Source organism: Rhipicephalus microplus, chromosome 6, assembly GCF_043290135.1.
Source record: "Rhipicephalus microplus isolate Deutch F79 chromosome 6, USDA_Rmic, whole genome shotgun sequence".
NCBI lineage: Eukaryota > Metazoa > Arthropoda > Arachnida > Ixodida > Ixodidae > Rhipicephalus > Rhipicephalus microplus.
The window spans coordinates 107,812,987-107,836,270 of record NC_134705.1 but is presented as its reverse complement, the minus strand read 5'-3'; the positions used below and the strand labels follow the sequence as shown (position 1 = coordinate 107,836,270).

Genomic DNA, 23,284 nt, shown 5'->3' with positions numbered 1-23,284 from the left:
GAGTAAGATTTGCCTAAATTTACCGACCTTCGCTTGCTTCTTCTGTTTAGGAATCATAACCACCCGACCTTTTTTCCTCGCGCCGTAGAGGGAGCCCCATCGCCAGAAGCCGTTAAAATAGTCTCTCAGTCACATTTGACTCGTCGTAGAAGTTGCGCACAGTCTTGTAGATCACTCGATACGGACCGCGAGCCAACCTGGTGTTGAGATTGCTTAAGGCCTCCCTGATCCTCACTATGGGTTTGCCGAACTCCCCGTCCAGCTTTTCGTTGTCGTCTCAGTCGTACACTGGGTGCTTTATTCTTTCTTCTGTTCTAAAGTAACGCTCGCGCACTGCCTCGAGAATTTCATCTGACGTACTTTAATGTCAAGTACGACTTTGCGAATCTTGTGCCCCTGAGTGCTCTTGGTCACCTTCGGATCCAGAAGGCGCCGGAAGAGGCACCACGTGCTCACACAGCGTATCTGTCTCTCAAGGCCATCGCAAGTCTCTTCCCAATGTGCTCAACATACCTGGAAGGCGTGTCCTTCCATATGCCTCTCCTGTTCGACTCTCCGCCTAAGCAGTGTCCTTTAGTCTCTTTGACGTTTATATCTTCTTAGCAATGCCTGATTGGTCTCCCTTAGTTGCAGAACCTTGCTATCGATACCATAAAGCTTTGCTTCGGGACGAACCTCATGCGTTGCTGCTTCTACATCCGCCCTGAGTGTCTCGCACCATTCTTCTATAATAGTTCTCGGCCAGGCGACTCGCATTTTTGCGTGCCTTACGCATTACGTTCCGTTCCATTCCTTGAGACGGAGCCTACGTTCTCTGGCGTTCCATTCGCTCACGAATTAACACCCCCTAGCGTGCTGCCCCATCTTTATTCGAATCTCTTTTAGAAATGATTGCTTCACAGATCTTCCTGCATGTAGTGCCGCAGCACGTTGGCTATGTTCGCTATGAACACAACATCTGATAGTGTGTCGACGCATGCACTGTTGCTCCTACGCGTGGGATAGGCAGAGTTCACAGAGTTCTAGTCGATGGTCTCCCGAGTCCTCCAAAGGGGCCTGCCCTTGGTTGTGTCTCGTGCGTATACCCAGGCCTCTTGAGCTCCGTTCTTACAGTTTTAGTGTCTTTAGCATTCACTCGTGTGGACTGGCTTTCAACCTACGAATATTGCGCGGTATTTGCCTTGTCAAGCCAATCAAAAAGGAACAGGCTTTGTCACCCCTTCACGTACATGCCATCACTTTCTATAACAAAATAGCCCATTTCGTCACCTCAGTCACAGATGAAGATAGGTGGTTCCTTTATTTCAAATTAAAACCGCTTTTATTTTGGCATTCGCAACATTATCGACGCATTCAACAGCACCAGAACAATATAAAGAAAGAGATGCTCAAATTCTGTCGCAGGGTCTATTTAAAAACGCTTTGTTCCTACACCACCACATTGGAGCCTCTGCGAATCGTCTTGGGAAGGAACAATACATAGCGGGAAAGATAGACGCATAATTCTGACCGAGAGCTCCACAATCCCCGCCAAGGGCGCCTCATCAGCGATGGGCGGTCAGAAAAAATATGAAGGGGCCAGACGAACACTGAGTAAGCGAGTAAGTCTATAGACGTGTGTTTCTCGCAATTAGCGAGACCTTCCAGCCAGCCACCATCTACATTAAAGGCACCGCCATCTAAACGCACTAAATACAATGCTCCCAAGGAAATAAGCATTGACGAAACCACTCGCACAGCACCACAACCCTTTAATTTCTATGCCTGGTTCTGTCTCTCTCTTCTTTGTTTTTTCTCTACTTCTTTTCTTTTTTTGTCGTTTTTGCTCCCTCATTCTGACACAAAAACATCATAAATGCAAGAAAGAGATTAGAACACATACCTTAGAATCTGGCAAAAACCGATGAAATACACAATATCAACGTTGCTCTTCTCACGGAGGACCTTCCGTGAGCAGTCACCACGTGGTTTATTTCGACATATCTGTGACAGTCTGGCCTTTGTCAGGAATCAGGGTATAGTTTGATGGTGCTGAGCTTTATGCAATCTAAAAGATAGAGGGTACCCATAACACAAAAAAAGAGAGAGAACAAGAGGCAGACTCCCTCTCCCCCCCCCCCCGACCTTTCCTTTCTTTTCCTTCCCATTCATTTTCCGACGATCACATTTAGGATGTCCGCGGTCTGCATATACTTCCTTCCACTAACGTATTGTTCCTGGCTAAACGCATGGCTCCTGCGGTCCAGTGTGAGGAAAAATAGCTTTTTTGAGAAGTTTAAGCCTTTAACTACTCTGGCTCCTGGACGTCTCGCCGGTAAAATAGGGGCGCCGCGCATTGCAGCAGAGGCGAGCAAGCGGGCGCAAAGTCAATTCTGGCCCGCTCCTGGATTATGCAGCAGGGCCCACTGATTGTGCACAGGGTCGCTTTTGGACATGTCATGCTTGGCACAATTATTTGGATAGTAAGGTAGAAACAGAAGCAGACGACAGCTGTACTCAGGAAGAGTAGTTACACTTGAAAGTATTTTAAGTTCTCCAGTAACCGTCGCAGCTGCAAGGCCGGGAACTCGGTTATTATTGTCATTATTGCCTTTATTGTTTTCTAATGCTTTAACTGCTGCAAGTGTACCCGGATTCTCAGTTATTCCTCTATATAAGGCGTTAAATCAGTGGATAAGGTGGTACTCTCATTGTTCACGTTCTTGGTTTGATTTCAATCCTGTTTCTATGAGTGTCACTGATAGCTTGTCGAATGCAGGGTCGGGAAGGTTAAGACATTTTGATAGAAGTAGACCTTGTGCTGATTTCGCATGGCCTTTGTGATAATTGAAACAAATCCTAAATGGTGTTTCTGTTTTTTTGATATACTGCATACTGCACGCGTTGCATTCGAGTAGGTATACCACAATAGATGAATCGCATGTGAGGTTTTCTCGTATGTTGATAGAAAACTTGGATCCTGTGCTAGTTGGCTCACCTGTTTCTCGCATCGTTTACATACAAGACATCGTGGCTTTAAACAAGGTCCACATGAATAATTAGGGGGCGAAGTAATAATTTGAGAGTCGACAAGTGTGTCTTTGAGAATGTGTGGTTCTCAGTAAAGGACGCCAGAAGCAGATGGGAATGAGCGTTTTAGACGTTCACTTTGTTCCAGAATGTTGTAATGTCGGTTAAGATTTCGTTTACATTGGGAAAGTTCGCGCAGTAAGTTAGGCGGAGCTTTGTTCATTGCGGGTCTTCTTGCTGTGGTCGCTTTATAAGCAAGTCATGACGCTTCAGTTTTCTAGCTTTCTGAATGGCGTCAAAATTTACATGTGGGGCGTATTTTTGTTTAGAGAACATACGTTTTTACTTCTGTGAGCTCGTGTAAAAATCTGCGTGTCTTGAGCGAATTCGCTTTGGCCGGTGCGCCTATTTGTATGGAATACTATTTTTACAGTGGCGCGGGTGATCGCTTTCGTAAAGAAGGTATTGCTGTCGACCCGTAGGTGCGCTATATATGGTTGTAGTTAGGTTGTCTTCTTCAATCATTAAGGTAGCATAAAGAAATGATAATCTTGATGAAGAAGGAAAGGAAGTTGAAGAGCGACGGCCTTGGGGGGGAGGGGGGCGTCTAGCTTATGTTCTCTCTGTCTTGTGTGTGTGTATGTATGTGTGTATATGTATGTGTGTGTATGTGTATGTATGTGTGTATGTGTGTGTGTTTGTGTGTGTGTGTGTTTGCGTGTGTGCGTGAGCGTGTGTGTGTGTGTGTGTGCACCCTATCCTTTTTAAAGGGGTACTTACAAAAAATTTGGCCTCGCGTTTTTCTGCTGCAATGCGTTGGTTTAGGGCTGTTAGATAAATAATTAGAAGCCCCTCATTCTCGATCAGTTTCAGTTTCGGTTTGAGAGAGTTCAAAAAGTGGGTGCAATTGTAGCCATCTTGCGTGTGGAACATTTGACTACTCCAGTACACAGAACTGTGACGCTCTTCCGCACGATCTGCATAAAAAATTACTTTCGAATAGAAAACGGGACAGGAAAGTCTCCCAATACAAAACTTTCTAAGCGTGCGCCACGGCCACGCACTCACAACCAGCCGCCGAGAAATATAGACTTCGGGAACTAACGCAGCAAAAGAAAAATGGCGGCTATTACGTCATCGTAACTTGTTTTGTTTACAACAGCATGGTGACGTCAGGGAAGCCAGGGGTCACCTCGGGGTCACCTCCAATGGTGTCTATAGCAACATGGAGTTGGTCGCTCACCTAAACTTCAAAATTAATTTAAAATACCTTCCAAGCTATATTTGCTGTTGATATCTTGCAGATGATATATGAATGTTCACGAGAATCGACCCCGCAGGCTATCTAAGCCCCGAAATTTTGTGTCAGTACCCCTTTAAGATTGTGAAAAGGGAGCACCGTCATACTGTGCCCATATTCCTGATGAAGGGCAGACTCTGGCTGAAACGTCGAAATAAACCACGTTGTGACTGCTCACGGAGGATCTACTTTAGTTTTTGCAACGCCAGCGCCACGCCATCTCCATGCAAAAACAAGTCGAAAAATAAATTGCTGTGGGCAGAAACCCAATATATATATATATATATATATATATATATATATATATATATATATATATATATATATATATATATATATATATATATATATATATATATATATATATATATATATATATATATATATAAAAATATATATATATATATATATATATATATATGCAATCACGAAGAGTTCATCTGGCACAAACACTTGCCTGACTAGGACCAGGTTTGATATGTCCAGGTTTCTGAGGTGACCCAGGCTGAAATACGAAGACAAACATATTAAAAAAGGAACACAAGACGAAAGCACATCTAACTGTATGTTCTTCCTACCGATCGTAATTCTGGAAAACCAGCTATGATTGTATGTTTAATAATGTTGTACCATATACGGGTTGTACGGGTTTGTCGAACATAGGTACCCAATGCTATATCTAGAATATTTTTAATTCTAAACGTCAATGAGTGCTACTTTCTAGGCTGATAAATTATCAAGGTTTAACACGTCCTCACATTCAAACATTGTATTTTATAATAGGTGCAGGATGACAGTAATCTCTGCTCAACATATGAAGTACGGGCTGGCATTTGGTATTTTAGTGCACCGAAAGTTGAATTTTTCTGCTATGCCTCAGCTGGATTTATAGTCCTTGTGCTAAGCCTGCCGTGTATCTAATGCCAATATTAGCTGGCTATTTTTGTTGCTCCTTTGAATGCACAAATACCTCACACTGGAGCCGAAAATATTATCTCAAGAACAAACTTTGTGAATTTGTGCTCAAATCGCTCAATATAGCGTGAATATAATTAGCCTATGTTAATAGCGAATGTTTTCCACAAGCGTTTATTTATTGTGCAACAAGTGGGCCCATGTGAAATAGTTTTTTTGTAACAGAAAACATTTCTAATATAAAACAACGCTATATAGCAACAACTGTGGTCATTTTACCTTAGTGCTATATTGCTTTTTATATTATTTTTAAAGCCAACCGAATTCTGCTTACATTTCATTTTCCCACAAAGCATAGGGTCAATCAAAACGAATGCAACACGAAATCAATCTCAGTGGCTGGCTAGCACGTATTTATTTTGAATAGCGATTTGTGATTGAAGAACTGGGATTCAGCAAAAACACTTGTTTGTTGACCTAACTTTATGGCTTTTCATGTTCCTGAAGCGTCACAAGTCTGTACAATAATATTGCATCTTCGATTATTCAGAAATCACAAAGCACACAGGGGAAACACAGGAACAATGGTGCCCGGGCGTTTGAGCTTCTCCCTAGTGTGGTGTCTTGATTCCTGAATCTGTGAACTCATAGATCAGCTTGGTGTTCATCTTTAATTCACCTCTCAAAGTTTTCCCGCAATAGAGTAATAATGCTGCTCTACTGAACCGATGCCGATCTGTGAACAATTTTCACAAGTACTTTGACTCAGAAGCAGCATACACTTGTAATGTTGTGTGGCTTGGCTTTTTGATAAGGCTCGCTCTTTAAGGCATAATTTCACAAAGAAATACTGGATATTTGAGGGCTCAGCCCAGAAAAAAATTTATACAAAAGTATGTTCTTTAGTCTGCAGAAGTGTGTTTTTTTCATGTGTCTTGTTTCGACTGCGCATTCTAATGTATATTTCAGGAAATTAGTGTCGGTGTCCTTTGGTCCATCACTTTTCATCTTCATTTGCTGTATTATTGGAAGTGATGGAGTTTGATGTCCTAAAAATAGCCATATAATAACTATGGGTTTGTGTTGGTAGTCCAAAAAAATGTTGACCGTGCGCGCCCTTAACGTGCGCGTAAAATATTCCAAAATGACCATTTACCTATTTGCCTCTATGAAACGGCCACCACTGCCGGAATTCAAGCCTGCCACCTCAAGGTCAGCATTGCAGCATCACAACCATCAGGCCACCAGTAAAACTTTCTCTACTATGCAGAGGTAGTACTAATATACAAGCGTTGTACTTGTATTATTCTTGCAAATATATTCAGTAATGAATGAAAAACTTGGCACCACAGCCTGCCGATTATGAAAAGTAGATTGTGGCAGCGCGAGAATAACAACAATGTCATGCTATCTACTGCCACCCCTAAACAAAAGGCGGGGTGGGGTAATAGGTACTTTTACAACTACACCGTTGTCCTAAGCAGTACGCAGTTTGAATCAAACTTAAAGACGAAGAAATCGCAAGGCAGTTCTGCGCGACCGCTTGGTATTGGAGAAGTGGATGCTCGTGTTCTATACGTGGGGTCTGTTGGTGTTAAACAAAGGCGAGAAAGCTTTGGTTGTGAGGCAGAGGTGCGTTCTTTTCGCACCACCTCTTTACCTCTTCCTGTATATTCCAAGGGTCTCAAACTGAACTCAGTCATCTGGCTGGATTCACACCATTTATTCCTGCAAATGCCGAAATCCAGAGAGATGTGGGTTTGTGCAATTCTAGCACAAGCTGCAATTTGAAAGAAAACATGTCTCACATAGCACAAGCGGGTTATTTCTGAACATCTTGCGTCAGGACTCGGACAAATATAGATACCGATCTGCAATATGAATAGAAACTCGAGGCAGATTCCGAGAGACAGTGTTGTTTCACAGTGATCTACTGAAATTTGGAGACCGCAGAGTGTGCCTCATGAAAAGAATCCTTGATGCCTGTCATGCCTGGTTAGCTCACGAACATAGTTGTCACGACAACAAAAAATAATGTAACGACCATGTGCGGGCCACGAGCCAAATTGAGTATTTACAACCCCGGCTACCTCACTTGCTAAAATACGCTAGCACAGTTTTGAATAGAACATTTTTTTCGAAAATCAAATATTACACTTATAGTACTAGACAGAGGTCTTACCAAACCTGGGCGTGGCACCAATATCTGCAGTGTTGGGTGAAGCGGCTCCTGCAAATATCACAGCATGACAATAAGAATTGACAAATGTACTGTACCAGAAGGTTTCAACAACTTGTTTTTTTAATGACATGTGTTTTCAAAGAAGTAGTAGTTAATATAAAGTAATATTTAAAGTGCAACAGGCACATTGCATTGGTAGAACCAACTGAATTTCGCAGCCACATATGCCGAAGATTCAATGAATTCACTAGCTCTTTTTTCTAGCTGTTTGTAGTAGTTGTGGTGTAAATAAATATTCAACGAAGTTGAACAAAAGTCCTCGGCAGATGACACGTACCAGAAGAATCGACATTATTGCGAAGAATGTGGAGGGAAGGTGACCATGTTGTATTTTTTTCATTCAGTCTCTCGTTATGAAACCCTACTTAATATAGGTAAAAGCGCTGCTTAAACAAAGATATGCTGAAGAGCTGTAGATATTTATATAACCAGTTGTTTGCCCTGGCGCAACGATGCCAATAAGAACATAACTATTTCCAACATCAGAATTGATAAGCTGATATGAAGTGCTGGTGCTCGTGGGGCTGTAGCACTAGACAGTGCTTCATTTATTAACTTCAGTGAATGGCACATAACAACAATTACCCTAAGCCGTAAAAAACCACGGTGGCGCACAAGTACATACGTATTGACTGTAGGATGGGATTATCCGCACTGCAACAAAGGAAAGCGTTTTAAGAACATTGGAATCTATCAGACAAGCAGTTTGGAGACCTGGCGTGGTTGTGTGGTAGAATACTTAATTGCCACGCAGAATGATCGGGTTTTAGTCCCGCTGTAACCTTGAGAATTATTTTTTGCATTTATCAGGTAAATGCTGCCAATACCAGCGCTTCTCTAACGATCACTCGTTAAAATTACGTATGTGTGTTCTCGGCATTCCTGAGTAAATACTATGTGTCAATAACCTGCGGCACATACTCGCAGAGAGTTCTGAGAAACGCCTGATTAGACACGCAAGTCCACCTTCCCGGCCGCCAAGAAACACGACACCATCTTCGAGCAGAAGGGTCTCGCTGTTGTCTGGGCCAACAAGAAATTTCGAGCTAACCTCCACGGCTGCCACTTTACTGTCGTAACTTACAAGCACACTTTGTGCTGGTTGTCGACGTTAAAGAATCTGTCTTGAGGTCTCGGTTGTTGGATACTTTGTCTTCGAGAATACGACTTCAAGGTTACCTACAAATTCGGCAAGAAGCACAGCCATGCAGATGCCCTTGGCTGCTGTCCTTTACCAGCCTCGTCAGACACTCTTAGACTGCTGCCATCCTTGAGCAACCCCGCCATTGTGTCTTCGTTAAACTGATCACGGTGCTTACACCAAGGTCAGTTCCTTACAAGCTACAGTTCATTTTCGTCCCACCTTCTTCAGCGATACGTTTGCATCTCACCAACGCAGCGACGCTTACTGTTGCTCTGTAGTGCAGCGCCTTGCTAACCTGGTCTCCTGCCCCCAACGCCCATGCCCGTCAACAGCTGCAGATCATAAAGGCTGAAAGCTTAATCATCAACCGCTTTGTACTCCATACTGAAGGACAGCGCTGCGTTCTCGTCACTCCTTGTTTCCCAAGGGCGCAGATATTGAAACCATCTTATAAATGACCCCAAGACTGATCATCTTGGTATTTAAAAAACGTATGAACGCATCCGCTGTCGTCTTGCTTGGCCTGGACTTTCCATCTGCACATCACAATATGTTGCGTAATTCTTGCTCTGCTAGTGCCGCAAGCAACCCACTGCATTTCCGGCCGGACACATACAACCTCTTTCGTGTCCTGACGCTCCCCTTGAAGCCTTTTGGATTGACCTCGGCGAACCACTATCGATTTCAGTTAAAGGTAAGCGTTGGATGGTCATAGCAGTTGATCGCTTGACAATCTATGCCGAAATAGTTGCTCTGTCTTCAGGATCAGTGGAGGACATGGGCACTTTCTTACTGGAGGTAATCATTCTGAGACATGGTGTGCGCCTTATAAATTTGAGCAACCACGGCACGGCATTTCTTTCAAAGCTACTCCAAAACGTCCTCCATGCATGCTACACCATTCATAGAACGACTTTCAGCTGCCATCACCGGACTAACGGCCTTACAGAGTGCTTCCATCGAAGTCTGTCCGATATGACCTCTATGTATATCCACGGCGATTACCCCAACTGGGACACCATCCTGCCAGTCGTGAACTTTGCGTGCAATACACTACGCAGCGCACCACAAGCTCTTCCAAATTTTTTCTTACCTTTGGCCTTCAACCGACATCTCCGCTTGACGCCTCTTTTTTGTGTGCCTGTGACCAAGGACACCGAGCAAAAAATCAAGAAGGATGTCGTACTGGCTAGTTTAAGAAATTAGATCGTATTCAGTTTATCAAGAAGGTGACTGTGAAATGTGCGGAATACCACCAACACTTATACATAGCCTACAAGTGAGTTCTTGACTGTGAATTATCATTATCTTCATTATATATCTTAAGTAGCATGACCAAAGTCACTAAGCCAATAAATGAATGATACTATATGCAGCGCTGCGCAGAATCTGTTTGCTAAGGCCAGTGCATTTTTTGTTAAGTAGGCATTATTTCATATGACGCCAAACATGTACCTAAAATGACTGTGCAGCGTTACAGTACGCTTTTTTTCGGATCTTGTTGTCTTGCCAATTTAACTGTGAAGCAGTTCTTAGTTCTTCGGTGACCTTGAGCGCACCTATCTATCTATCTATCTATCTATCTATCTATCTATCTATCTATCTATCTATCTATCTATCTATCTATCTATCTATCTATCTATCCAGCCGCTTAGGTTTGGGTGCTCTCGTAGTCGCCCCCTTAACCTGGCGAGAACAGAAATGAGCACGGGAGTATAAGAAGGTTTCTCAAATATGACGAGCAATAATGTCACAATCCTGTCGCATACGTCATCAAACCCTTCTTTCCAGACAGCAGCGCATACGCACGGGCGGTTATGTGCCACTGGTATGTGGGTATGTGCTACAGGTGATTGACACTTAGTATATCCCCGGGAACGACGACAACACTAACGGGCAATTTCAATGCGTGAGCGTAAAAAAACTAGACATTTGTGGCGTCGACTTGATGAATTCAAATAATAAACATCACGTTCCCTGCTGAAATTAAACCCAAGCAATCTGCGCGGCAATGAAGCATCTTACCACAGTGTTAGGCTAGGTCTCAGAATTACTTTTTAATAGACCCTAATCTTCATGAAACGTCAATAGTGGTTGCAGTGCTGCCTAACCAAATTTATAAACATTGCATATGTACTCTTTTTATACAGCGTGACGTCGGGTTAACAGCAATTGTGGTTAGTCACCATGCGCTGAAGTTGATTTATGTAGCAGTGTGCAGGACAAGCATCCTCGCGAGCATCAGCGCTTTATATCATCTTCTGGTGTCTGGTATCGCTAATACGCATGTTCCAGTTGGCATTGTGGTGCAAGTGCAACAACTGGTCGTATAAACGTCTGCAACTCTTCCATATATGTCTCTGCGTGAAACAATTGTACATATATTAGGCGTCATTTCATGGCGTGTCACTCAATAAAAAAAATCCGACACGGTCATCTTCTCTCCGCACGCTTCGCGTAACGCCCATTTGCAATTACGAGGAAAATTAGCCGATTTTTTCTATTCGCATTTACTTCAGGTTTTTTTGGAACAAGTGAGTTTGCCATTTTTATTGTAGATTCCAAACTTCAGTCTAATACCAGGCCCACTGCCACACACCGACTTGAACGTGGGATGCATGTAGAATGTTTTTTTTTCGCTCGTTTCTTTCAGAAGCATGTAGATTTTCTCTAGGATCACCGGTCAGTATGACTAAAAAGTTCATGAATAGAGTTATGTTTTTAGAACGCCATTCTATACTGCGCTTTTTTGGTCGTTAATTGTGCGATTACCTGTCGCGTTTTATTCCACGCCTTTCGCTTTGTTGGCCTTGTCACAGTGATTATGAACCTTCGGTGAATCTACGTAGCTGTCTTAGGGAGTATTTTTTTTACTGACAACTACAGAGTAGCCACAAAAGAAGACAAAGCAATGCTCAAGTGCAACCAAGATATCATACAAATATCATTTAGTGAGTATACATTCTGCTGCGTAGCGAACTTCTTAACTTGGTTATCCATACTGATGTGGTTTTGTGGGTAAAAATATGTTTCATAGGACGCACAACTTTCACGTGAAATGACGGTGCAGGATTACAATTACGCATGTTGCATATCTTGTAGTCTGTTTTTTCGCACAGGCATATATTCCAGGTGTGTTGTGAAGAAGTAAGTCGCTCTTTTTAACTTCAGATTGCAGTATATAGCGTGTCACCAGTCTCATCGCCACACACTGACATGAACTTGGGATGCTAGAGCTTCTTCCTTGCCTTTGCTTTTTTTGGAAGCGTATAGGCTTGCTCTTTATAGGATAGCCAATAGCGGTGCATAAAAATATTCTTGGGATATTTGTCAATGTTCTTCGATCAATAGAATATTGTGAGTTTATTTGCCGGTAATTCTGAGACTAGTGGTGTCGTTTTTTTCTCATCCCTGCGTTTTCTTGGACTTGTTACGGAATTTACCAGCCTTTGATAAATAAACGTAGTTGTTTTAAGAAAGCAGTTTCTAGACTGACAACACAGTTACTTCAGCGACAGAAGAGCTACGAAACGAGATAAAGCAGCACTAGCCTGAAAACGAATTAGGCCAAGTGTACGGTTCGGTAAACATAAAGTCAGCTGTACAGCCTACTAGAAAAGTAGGAAGTTCACATTGTGATAAAACTGCGCAAAATGGTGGACAACCGCACAATCACGCAGGTGAAGAGTTTACTGCGTGTAAGCATCTGTCATTTGTTTTTTTTTTCGCTGTGACCGTGCCTTTACCGCTGTTTATTTCACCACTATAGTGTGCCGATTTTAATATTTGGTAGTAGAACTCTATAGCACCAAATCATTACCAATAAGTAAAAAACAAAGATTTCATGAAAATTGCGACTGTGGAGTCCATCAACCACTTCATCAAAAAAATATGTGCGCACTACGAAAGAATACTTGCCTTACTTTGTCGAGCAACGATCGGTGCAGATGTGGAGGAGGGCGGTGGCTGTAACGAGTACAACGTGGTGCTCGAGAAAAACCACGGTCAAACAAGTAATCACAACTTTTGATTCACTTTATAACGCAATTTTTAAATCAGCAGTAAACAAATAAATCAGCAATCAGGCTTCCCACGTTCAACGTATCACCCCTAGACTACAAAAAGGCTATGATGTTAGGAGTCGCCAGTAGGGGGCATGCGCAAGCAAGTCAGCACTTACCCGCCTTCCCCAAGTATAAAATGTCAATATAGGTTAACCAAAATAACTTTTATCTTACCCAAAACAGTCCCAATTTCAGCGGTAGCGTTCAGTAGCGGCGCCTAAAGCCTGATTGTTACTGACACCAGCCGCTCTGTACTAGAAGTGAGCGTGGACCATCCAATAATGTTGGATAAATTAGTGCGCGCATTAGAATATGACAATCATGTGCTCTAACAATTTCAGGAGAGAGTTTTGCAACGCGGTGCAATGTGCGACGGCTTTTCGCAAAAACCTCTGCAAACTCATGCTCAATTGCCATCTTATTGTGCACTGTTCAAAAGAAGAACACTCGGGATGAAGGACTAGACGGACACAAGCACAAACTTTCAACAGAGTTTATTGGACAGAGACTTGATGCTTTTTGCAATTGTGTTACATGGTTACAAAAAAGGCTTACAAAATTAATGGTGAAAAATTTATACAGAACAACTAAAATGATCAGTCATGCCGAGGTAACACGCACCTATCACCCATCTTGCATTACGGGTTAAGATGTGCCAGTTTTCACGCCTACGTCGCTACCAAATTATTGTTTCCCCAGTAGCTACAGGTGGTCACACCATGTAAAGAACTCCTATTTCCGCAGCCTGGCAACACAGGGCAGGTAGAGGTGCTGAATTCATCAGCTCCATTGCCATGGGAGAAGAAGAGAAGGAAAAGTCTATGTGGGTGAGGCACTCAGTTGACCTCTCAGAATAGTTTTGACGGACAGCACATGCTTGCATGTCACCTAAGCTCCACTTAACACCGATGCAATTTTTCTATTCATTAGGATTGAAGTAAGCTCAACCGCTGCATCTTGGCCTTCACACTGCAAAAGCTACTTTTTGGGTTCGCCGAGTCTAAAGCTACTCTTCGGGCTTTTGTGTTTCACCAAGACGGCTTCATGACCAGCTTAAGAAGTACACGATAATTTTCGCTGCCTTTCCGCGCTCTTGTCTTGAGTCACACGAGCTCGTAACGTATTCTTTCTTTAAAGGGCGTAGCTCCTTATAGCGGCACTCGTTCGTCCCTCGTAGCCGACGTAGTAGTGTGCAACAAGTATAACATTTTGACCTGCAAGGTGGTGCCGGTTGGAGATTTCTTCTGTGCGTTGTAGAACAATAAAAGATAGTGCTCAATGCACATGCCAATGGCTGCAAAGTGGGAATGAGAGACAGGAGAATTCGTCTTTTAGTTAACGCTCACGCTGCGAATTTTTCATTGTTCAACATCGTACAGAAGACAAGAAAGGGTTGCTACGTTATACTCGCAAAGCGTAACCTCCCAGGTTTTAGGAAGGTTTAGCGAGCGTTGGGCCTCAGTGCTATGAATACCGTGAACTAGTATATACCATGAACTTGAGATGGTTAAAGGTGGGAAGTAGACACGAAATGCAAGCCGTAAGAAAGTGTGCTTGTGTCTCTTCTCGTGCAGTCCTTGGAATGTCCGCTGGATTGTGTGGTTCTATATGAGGAATATATGAAGAAAAGATTCAAATTGTGGTACTTGGAGTGTTGAACAGGTGGACGAACGGACACACAGACAGATGCATGGACGGACGCACGGATGGCTGCACGGATGAATGAACGCATGGACGGAAGCAGGAGCGGATGCATGGACGAAAGCAGGGATGGACGCACGCACGGACGGGCGGAAGCACGAACAGACGCACGCACGGACGGGCGGATGGACGCATGGGCGGCCGCATAGACGCACGCATGGATGGACGGAAGCAAGAACGAATGGATAGACAGATGCTTCGCCCCACTATCCATCATTGACTCCGTGAATATGCTGCCATTTTTTTTCCGTCGTATTCCTTCACTTTCTCAGGTCTGCGCTTCAACGACGATCTCTCTTCCAGACATCTGCCGAAAAAGGAGTTTCGCATATGAAATCAGTACACTTGCGCCTAAAAAATTAGTTGGAAAGCAATCTAGCAACGTATTCAACAACTTATAATATGCACCACTCATTAGTTATGGACAGCAAGCTGATTGAAATCTCTTCAATTAAGCTGATGCTAATGTTTGATGTTTCGTGGCGCAAGTGCCATTTCATGGCCACAGACGCCAGTTCATCTTACTTAAGCGGCTGTATAAAGGCCTCAAAGTTCCTCGGGCTAAGGTGAGTAAAAACATAGAGGTAATAGTACTATGACCATGCCGTTAAAGGTGTGTGGTGTTAGTGGATGACAAAAGTTTGTTATACTAAAAACGATGATGGACTTGTATGACATTCCCACAAGTACCTCGCTTGTTCACACCCTTGCATACAAGGGCCATGAGGCAAGTGGTTTGTTGAGTGTAGCCACCGCAGCGGAGACCTCTCTGGAGAGGTCGTGCTACGGAGTGCCCGGGTATATGATATGAAAAATACGAAGTTCTCTTAAAAAAGCTAACAATGATTTATGTGCAATACGTGGTTCCCTACCGACGAACATTGCAGGATGGAGTGGTATCTGTTGTCGGTAGAGTAACGGAAAGTGTTGTCTTCTCAGCGTGTTTAATTTTTTACACTGGATTAGAATGCGAAGTACGGTGAGTGCTTCTCCGACTCTATCACACAAAGGTGGATCGCCCTCCGACAAAAGAAATTAACTTCTTTTGTGTGTATGTCCTGTTCTTAACCTTGTAAGGATTACTCCTCTGTGGCGTGATTTTGATGATACTGGCGGCCAATCACCAAGTTGCAGCTTGGTGACATGCAGTTTATTACCTGTGTGTGTGTCACATGTGCTCTGCCAATGGCCCCTGAGGCTTAGTTTTAGAAAAGGTTTCAAGTCAAGAGCAGGAACTGGTAATGATGTATTGGAAGCGGTTTCGTTGGCGGATCCAGCTAGCTGGTTCACCAGAACGTTGCCCTAAATTTCGCGGTGTCCTAGCAGCAGACTACTACATGTTGTTTAGACGAGTAGACTGTGCATAAGAGCGAATAAAGCATGACAAAAACAGGGTTTTTGTGCTTTTTAAGAGTTTTCAGAGCTTTTACTACGCTGAGGGAATCTGTATATATTTTTGCCATCTGTAGTTTTATTTGTTTAATGTGTCTGACGGCCGCAAGTATTGCATAAGCTTCGCCGGTGAAAATGCTTGTATCAGAGTGCAGGACACCGACTTTGGAAAAGGATGGGCGGACGGCTGCGTACGAGACAGAAGTGTTGGACTTTGAAGCATCTGTAAAGAATTCAGCACACGAGTATTTATGTTGTAGTTCTAAGAAGTATGTCTGAATTTGTGCAATCGGCGCGTGCTTTGTAACCTCTAAGAAAGCCACGTCACAATCTATTGCCTGCCACTGCTCCAGTGGCAGGCATACTACGGGAGCCATCAAACAGTACTCAAGTGGCACACCAGTTTCTTTCGCTAGAACTCTAACACGGAGAGAGTAGTGCTGTCTCATAAAAGGCTGTTTTTTATACAAGGCAGAACTTGACATGTCATTATTTGTCGAATGTGAGAGGCGTCCCTTGTCTGCATTTTCTTTAGGATAATATTTAAAAGACGTGTAACATCTCTGTAGGTGGAGCGACCATTCGTTCGATTCCACGTACAAGCTTTCCACGGGGCTAGTGCGAAAAGCACTCGTAGAGAGACATATGCCTAGATGATGAACAGGGTCAAGCATTTTAAGGGCGGTAAATGTTGCAGACTGAAATGCTATCGCACCATAGTCAAGGCGGGCACGTATAGACGCTTTAATACAAAGTCATTAAACACTTCTTGCCAAGTTCCTACTAGTGCGTGACAACACCTTTGGAACCTTCATTGCTTTTATGCACTTGTTTTTTAAATACTTTATGTGTGGTATGAAGGTTAGCTTGGAGTCCATGATTAGGCCTAAGAATTTGTGTTGGGTATTAACGTAAAAACAGTTGAATATTGGGTTCGTACTGAATGCCTCTCTTCCTGGAGAACGAGACACACGTGCTTTTCTGTGCATTCAGTCGGAAGCCGTTTTCTTCATCCCGATTGGAGTTTTTTTTTTTCAAAACAACCTGAAGCTGGCGCTCACACATGGCCAGATTGCAATATCTAAAGCCAAGCTGCACGTCATCAACATATGCACAATAAAACCTATTCCGACGGAATGACAAGGGCAAAAAATTTATGTTGATAATAAAAAGTGTGCAAGTAAGTACACCTCTGCAGCACTCCTGTTTTTTTTTACAAATGTTTGGGAAAGACTCTGATTGATATGTGGGGTTTAGCGTCCCAAAACCACTATATGGTTGGGAAAGACTCTGCCTACTCGAACTCAGAATGTCCGGTTTGACAGGTAATTTTTTATTATAGTAAGCATTCTGCCCCGCACGCCAAGGTGGGACAGGCCTCTTAGTATTATAAAGCGCCATGTTGTATCATATGCGTTTTTGATATCGAGGAACACAAAGAAGAAGTATTGCTTATGAACGAAAGCGTTTCTGATCTGTCCCTCGATACAAACAAGGTGGTATGTGGTGGATCTACCCTATCGAAATCCACACTAAAATGGGTCAAGTATATTGTTCGTTTCAAGGAAATGTACAATTCGGCAGTTTATAATTTTTTCGAGAAGTTTCCATAGGCAGCTTGTGAGCGCAATATGCCTATAACTCAAAACTGAAGAAGGGTCCTTGCCCTGTTTCAAAATGGCAATAACAATAGCCTATTTCTGGAAAGTAGGGATAGCGCCAGAGAACCACATAGCATTGTAAAAACAAAGCAAGGTTTTTGCGTTTTGATCGGTAGGTTTTTAACATCTCGTAAACCACACGGTAAGAACCTGGAGATCAATCACTGCAGGATTTCAGTCATGTTTGGAGCTCAGCCAAGCTGAGAGCTTTGTTGTACGCCTCGTACGTTGCACAATTGTGTTCGAGTTTTTGCTTTAATATTTTTTTGCTGTTATATTTTCGTTCTGTATTTTCGAAAAGCGTCAGTACAGTACGATGAGCTGGGCGCCCACTCGAAGTGTGCATCAAGAAAGTTCGCCTGATTTTCCGAGGTGTCACCCTGTATGTTTACAAGTAGGAGTGTGTGTGCTGGTCTTCCTGCTACCCTGCCAACCATGTTCCAGACATTTGCCTCCTGTGTATATGAATTGATCCCTGATAATGAATTCTGCCAACCTTCTCTTCTGGCCTGCCGACGCATTCTCCTGGCCTGAGACTTCATTTTCTTAGGATGTCAAGATTTTTGTATGTCGGTGAGTTCCGAAGCAACCTCCATGCTCTGTTTTGCTGCTTGCGAGCATTTCAGCACTCTGAGTTCCACCATGGCACACGCGGTTTTTCAGGGGTGTCCATTTGTTTCTGTGAAGCATTTTGTTGCAGCATCAATCAAAAACGCTGTAAAGTAGTTGACAGCAGCATCAAAGCTCAAAGTACATATGCCACTCCAGGCTAAACGAGCAATGGTATAAAACCGTTCCCAGTTGACTCTGTTTATGAGCCATTTGGGAGCCCGTGGTGGACACTCCATTGCTGCAGTTGTGCTTAAAACTACGGGAAAGTGGTCACTTCCGTACGGAATACTGATGACTTTCCACTGGAGTAGAGGCACGAGAGACGGAGATACTATGCTTAGGTTTATAGAGGAGTAGATAATAATAGCGAGATTATAATCGGTTGGTTCTTTTCGATTCAGGAGACTTGCGCTCGAAGACAGAAGGAACTGTTCAATCAGTCGACCTGGTGCGTCGCAACGAGAGTCGCCCCATAGCCTGCTATGCGCATTGCTGTCTTTAAGAAGAACATGAGGTTCCAGAAGTTCTTCAATTAAAGATTGTGAATCATGTTTTTGCAGCTAATAGCTTGGACGATTGTAAATAGTTCAAATTGTGATCAGTTTAATAAAAAAAACAGCTCGAACATCCACTGCCTAGAGAGACGTTTTGAGTTGTGTGTACAAGCAATCCCTTAATTTACGATAATGGCAACACCTCCGTATGATCACGATCCTTTCGGAAAATAACGTAATTACGAAGGAATTTTGTGCGTTTTGAATTTAGGTGTGTTTCTTGTACACACAGCACTTTTGGTGAGACGTCGTCAAGGTTTCTGAGAAGGCCCCTGATGTTCCAATGTGTAATTTGAGTGTTCTTCATGAAAGTAAAGCAGTGCTGTGTGTACGAAAAGCGAGTGGCTGTTAGGTGGGGAGTTTGAGTTCAAGTGTCACGGCTGTTACAAAGCCCTATTATATGTTTTTTTTTGTTTTCTTGGCACGCTCCAAAAAGACACGCCACTGTTTCGGCACCAAGGTTACCGACGTATTCATCGCCTCCTAGAAGGCACTGCATGCCCGCACGTGCGAGCTGGGAGTTCGAATTCTGGGCCTCACCTGGTGAGGCGAGGCTTTAGGACCAGAGTATCCTGGAGTCTTCCGTCTCTGTTTGTGAGTAGGCGGAGTTGTATGGACTACAACCGCCTTGGGGAAGGTGCCACAACCACCGGCTCACTATTCGCAGGCCGAAGGAGTGACGGGTGCTGGTGCGCTGGTGCCCCCTGTCACGCCGCATCAGCATATGTAGGTCTATAAAATGGTGCGACTGTTCGCCGTGCTTCCTAAATGAAATGTTCTCCTTCACCTTCAATGTTTTTATCTCTGTTTCTTTCTTCCAGTATGCGCAGGAGCGTGAATATGCGGCATGGTTTCCTTCACATTTACACAGTGTGGCGGTTCTTTGCAGTTCTCAGACACGTGGCCTAAAACTCCACATTGTGCACAAGTCTCGTGACCACGACAGCTTTTACAGCCATGGCCATACCTCCGGCATTGGAAGCAACGACGAGGATTATGTATGTACGGCCTGAGAGAGGTCTTCGTGTAGACTGTTTGAATGGATTCCGGCAGTTTACTGGAGGCAAACGTCAGTATTAAGTATTTCGTTGTTCTTTCCGTGTTATCTTTTCTCATGATAATTCTCTGTACACTAGTCACAATTTGGCTCTTCCACCCCTCTAAAACTTGAGCTTCGGTCAGTTCAAGCAAGTCTCCATCTGATAAAACTGCACGAGGTATGTTCATATATATGTGTGGTGTTTCGGAGATCAGTACGTCACCCAAAGTCGAGAGGCCGTCTAGCTTTACACACTGTTCTTTGTCCCGATTTTCAAGGAGAAGGTCTCCGCTAGCCATTTCAGTTACCTTGATTACAGCCCCGAGAGTTTCAGTAAGACACCTGGCAACTACAAAAGAAGATACGGTCCTGGCTTGCTTTCCAGTTTTCTCACAGTGAATGCCGTTGAAGTGAGGGAATGTTTCTACTGCCTGGTTAAAAAAATTACGCCATCAGTGGGTACCCGCTTTACGGCGGTACGATCGGTAAGTAGTGGTAATGCTCTATGCATGCCGGTCTTATTTTCAATTAACAGCGTTGGCAGCCACCCACCACGGTGCCCAACAAGGGGACGCTGCAAGTTGGCGGATGCTGAAAGCTTGCAGACGTCAGCCATACAACATTCCCTAACCCAATGCGCTTAGACCAAAGTAGGCTATTTGCACAGGGTTAACCCTTGTCGCCAGGAACATTGGAAGTAAACAGAAGAGAGAAGTAGGCAGGAGAGACTCTATATGAGAGATGAAGGCGAAGTTGTCGGGGAGGAATTTAGGAAACGGCGACTGCCGATTTGCCCTGGTTGGGTCAGCCAAGGGGTGCCGTCAACGTGAAGCCGGGGCCAAAGGGGCGTGTTGCCTTTACCGGGGTGCCTTAAATCACCTGGTGTCACCTCCACCCCCCAGATCCCCTTTTCCCAGGACACGGAAAAGTCACGCTGGGCTAGGCGTGGGAAGGAGTCAAAACTCGCCCATAAGCTCGGATCCGTGGTGACGCTACGCACCATATGCCTGCTTGCGCAGGCGCCCCTGCGGGACTTCAATGAAGCTGTACACTAAGTATGACGCATGATATATTTGTATCAAAGTTTTCTTGCAACAGTTGTGCATAGAAGGTTGCTTCACAAATGACCGCCTGTGGGTAAAGGAATATGCAAAAGCCTATGACGTGCCGATTCCAATCAAGGGAGCATATTATTGTACTGTCACAAGTGAAGCTAATGAACGCTTTAAAGTGCACCTAGTTCAAAGGCAAAAACAGTCTGGCACTTCCTGCTTCGTAAGTTAAGAGAGCATCGAATAATTTAACAGAAAGTTTGAAATCTAGAAATCTCTGCATGCAATCGATGGGCCCACTCAAAGTTGGTGAAGCAGAGTGTCACTAAACTCTGACATGCCAGCGCTTTGAAGAAGCCTTGCTCCCACTCTCTGCATAGTAGTTTTGCTCTACAAATATACCATATGACGAAACCTAGATATCCTGCAGATGTTTTTTTTTTTCTGATGACCGAAGTGTTCGTGACTTTCTTGCAAAGAGTGGGCAAGCCCGAAGAGCATAGCAGCATCAAAAACAGCTGGCATGTCGTACTGCTTTCTGTGGATATCAATTCTCACAGCTTGAAAATTATTGGGAAGGCCACCAACGTTCAGGTGGTTTCCACTGCGTCTGAAAAAAAGCAGGGGCAGATTCAAGCAGGTTAACACACCTCGAACTAGCTTTGCCCTTGCTCTATTGCGCGCAAATCAAGCTGCGTCGTATACGCAATGGAAGCTGAATATATTCGATTTCACTGAATTCTGAGATGGTTTGTGTCGGCCAAACCAGGAGGTGCGTAAATGACTGTCTCCGAGGGCAATGACATAACGTACAATATGTGGTGCAAGCGCCCTTTAGCATACACCGCCGAGACTGCGATTGCACCCCCTTCTGTGATTGGTGTGCAACAATGACCAGGCATGGAAGCCAACTAACCTGCGATATTAATGAAACAGAAAAAATCCCCACACTGAATAAAAATAGCATAAAGTACATATCAGTTGCATTATCACAATTAAAACCTAATTACCTGGCCTCTTTTAGAGCAATGTAAAACTCGTCCCACTTGCTTAAATTACTGATAGATTGATTAGGCCTGTCTTTTATGTTTCAGTTTCTTATTACCTTTTTGTACACATATATGACCACCCTGCGATAGAAACCTAGATGACGTCAGTCCTCTTCCTGTCTTCTCTGTCATTTTCCGTTTGTTTGCACGCTGAAAGAAAGCTTGCCAGCTTGACTACACATCAACTAGCCCTAGCTTCTAATATTGAAATCTTGCTAAACTGTAGTACAGCCACTTGAATGCAACGAAATGGTACCAGCACGGCACGCTATTTCTTTCATCGCCGTCTGGCCTTGGTGGGAGCAAAAAGTTGCTAGTATTGTCCGGATATTATAACGAATCAGTGGAACGGTAATGTATATTATTGACAAACCCCTCAAACCCAAATTCAAAACAGCAGAAAATGTACACACCGCATTATTGGCGTGTCTCTTTCGGCACTGTAAAGTACTCAGTATTGCGATACCCTCCAAATCCTGAATTTATTTCCCCTCTCAACTTCTTACTTTGAACGCCCACTTTTTGCACCACATATGAGTCAAGGCTATGCTACGCTTCATTGTCTCTCTTTGGTTCTCTCACTTTGTGTTCAACGTCCTCCTTTATTCTAATGTTTTTTTTTTCAATTGTTTTCTTGCTGATAGCAAAAGATTGTTGGTGTCCGCATAAATACTTTTTTCGTTACCATAATTCGATAGTTGAGCATGTGTGGGACTCCTTTTAGACCGTTTCGGCATCACTTTGAATACTACCCTGGTAAAACTGATATTTTCGTTTGCTTTATTTCTTCTCTTCTGGCTCTCCACTTATCTTTTTTCTACCTTCTCCACTTCTTACTTTGAACGCCCACTTTTTGTACCACAGATGAGTCATGGCTATGCTACGCTTCGTTGTCTCTCTTTGGTTCTCTCACTTTGTGTTCAACGTCCTCCTTTATTCTAATGTTTTTTTTTCAATTGTTTTCTTGCTGATAGCAAAAGATTGTTGGTGTCCGTATAAATACTTTTTTCGTTACCATACTTCGATAGTTGAGCATGTGTGGGACTCACTTTCAGACCAATTCGGGATGACTTTGAATACTACCCTGGTAAAACTGATAATTTCGTTTGCTTTATTTCTATCTTCTGGCTCTCCACTTCTTATCTTTTTTCTACCTTTTACCATTATATTATACACCTCGGCGAGCAAAGTCTTTGTGCATCAATCACCTCACTTCTCTTTTATCGCTCCTTGCAGTTTTCTGTGCCTTCGTCGACAATTTTAAAATACCATGTACCAGTCTAATAGGCCGCACATTAAAAATGTAGAATGCTGAACACACAGCTGAGTATATGGTATGGGCCCACTCATAAATGCCACCTGGAAACTGAAAAATATACAGCAAATTAAGCTCAAGGGAAGCTGTTCCAAATAGAAAGCTTTAGCATGCATTTTAGGGTGTCTAAAAGGAGTTAGTTCAGTGTTTTGTCCATGAAAACACGGATGAAAAAAACGTGGCTCATTGCTAAAACATGACTCATTCCAGAACACAAAAGTGAAACCCGTCGTCA

The 23,284-nt window shown here is 43.4% G+C and overlaps 1 protein-coding gene across 3 annotated transcripts in view; it reads right to left on the bottom strand.

Moving 5' to 3' along the window:
* Window positions 1-23,284, bottom strand: part of LOC142765419 (uncharacterized) — a 179,839-nt gene that overhangs the window by 26,493 nt on the left and 130,062 nt on the right. For all 3 annotated transcript variants that reach the window (XM_075866403.1, XM_075866405.1, XM_075866404.1), the window contains 3 exons: window positions 12,529-12,576; window positions 7,407-7,454; window positions 4,767-4,814 (listed from right to left, as the gene is read on the bottom strand). In XM_075866403.1, the coding sequence (XP_075722518.1) occupies window positions 4,767-4,814; window positions 7,407-7,454; window positions 12,529-12,576 (144 nt within the window). The remainder of the gene's footprint in view (window positions 1-4,766; window positions 4,815-7,406; window positions 7,455-12,528; window positions 12,577-23,284) is intronic.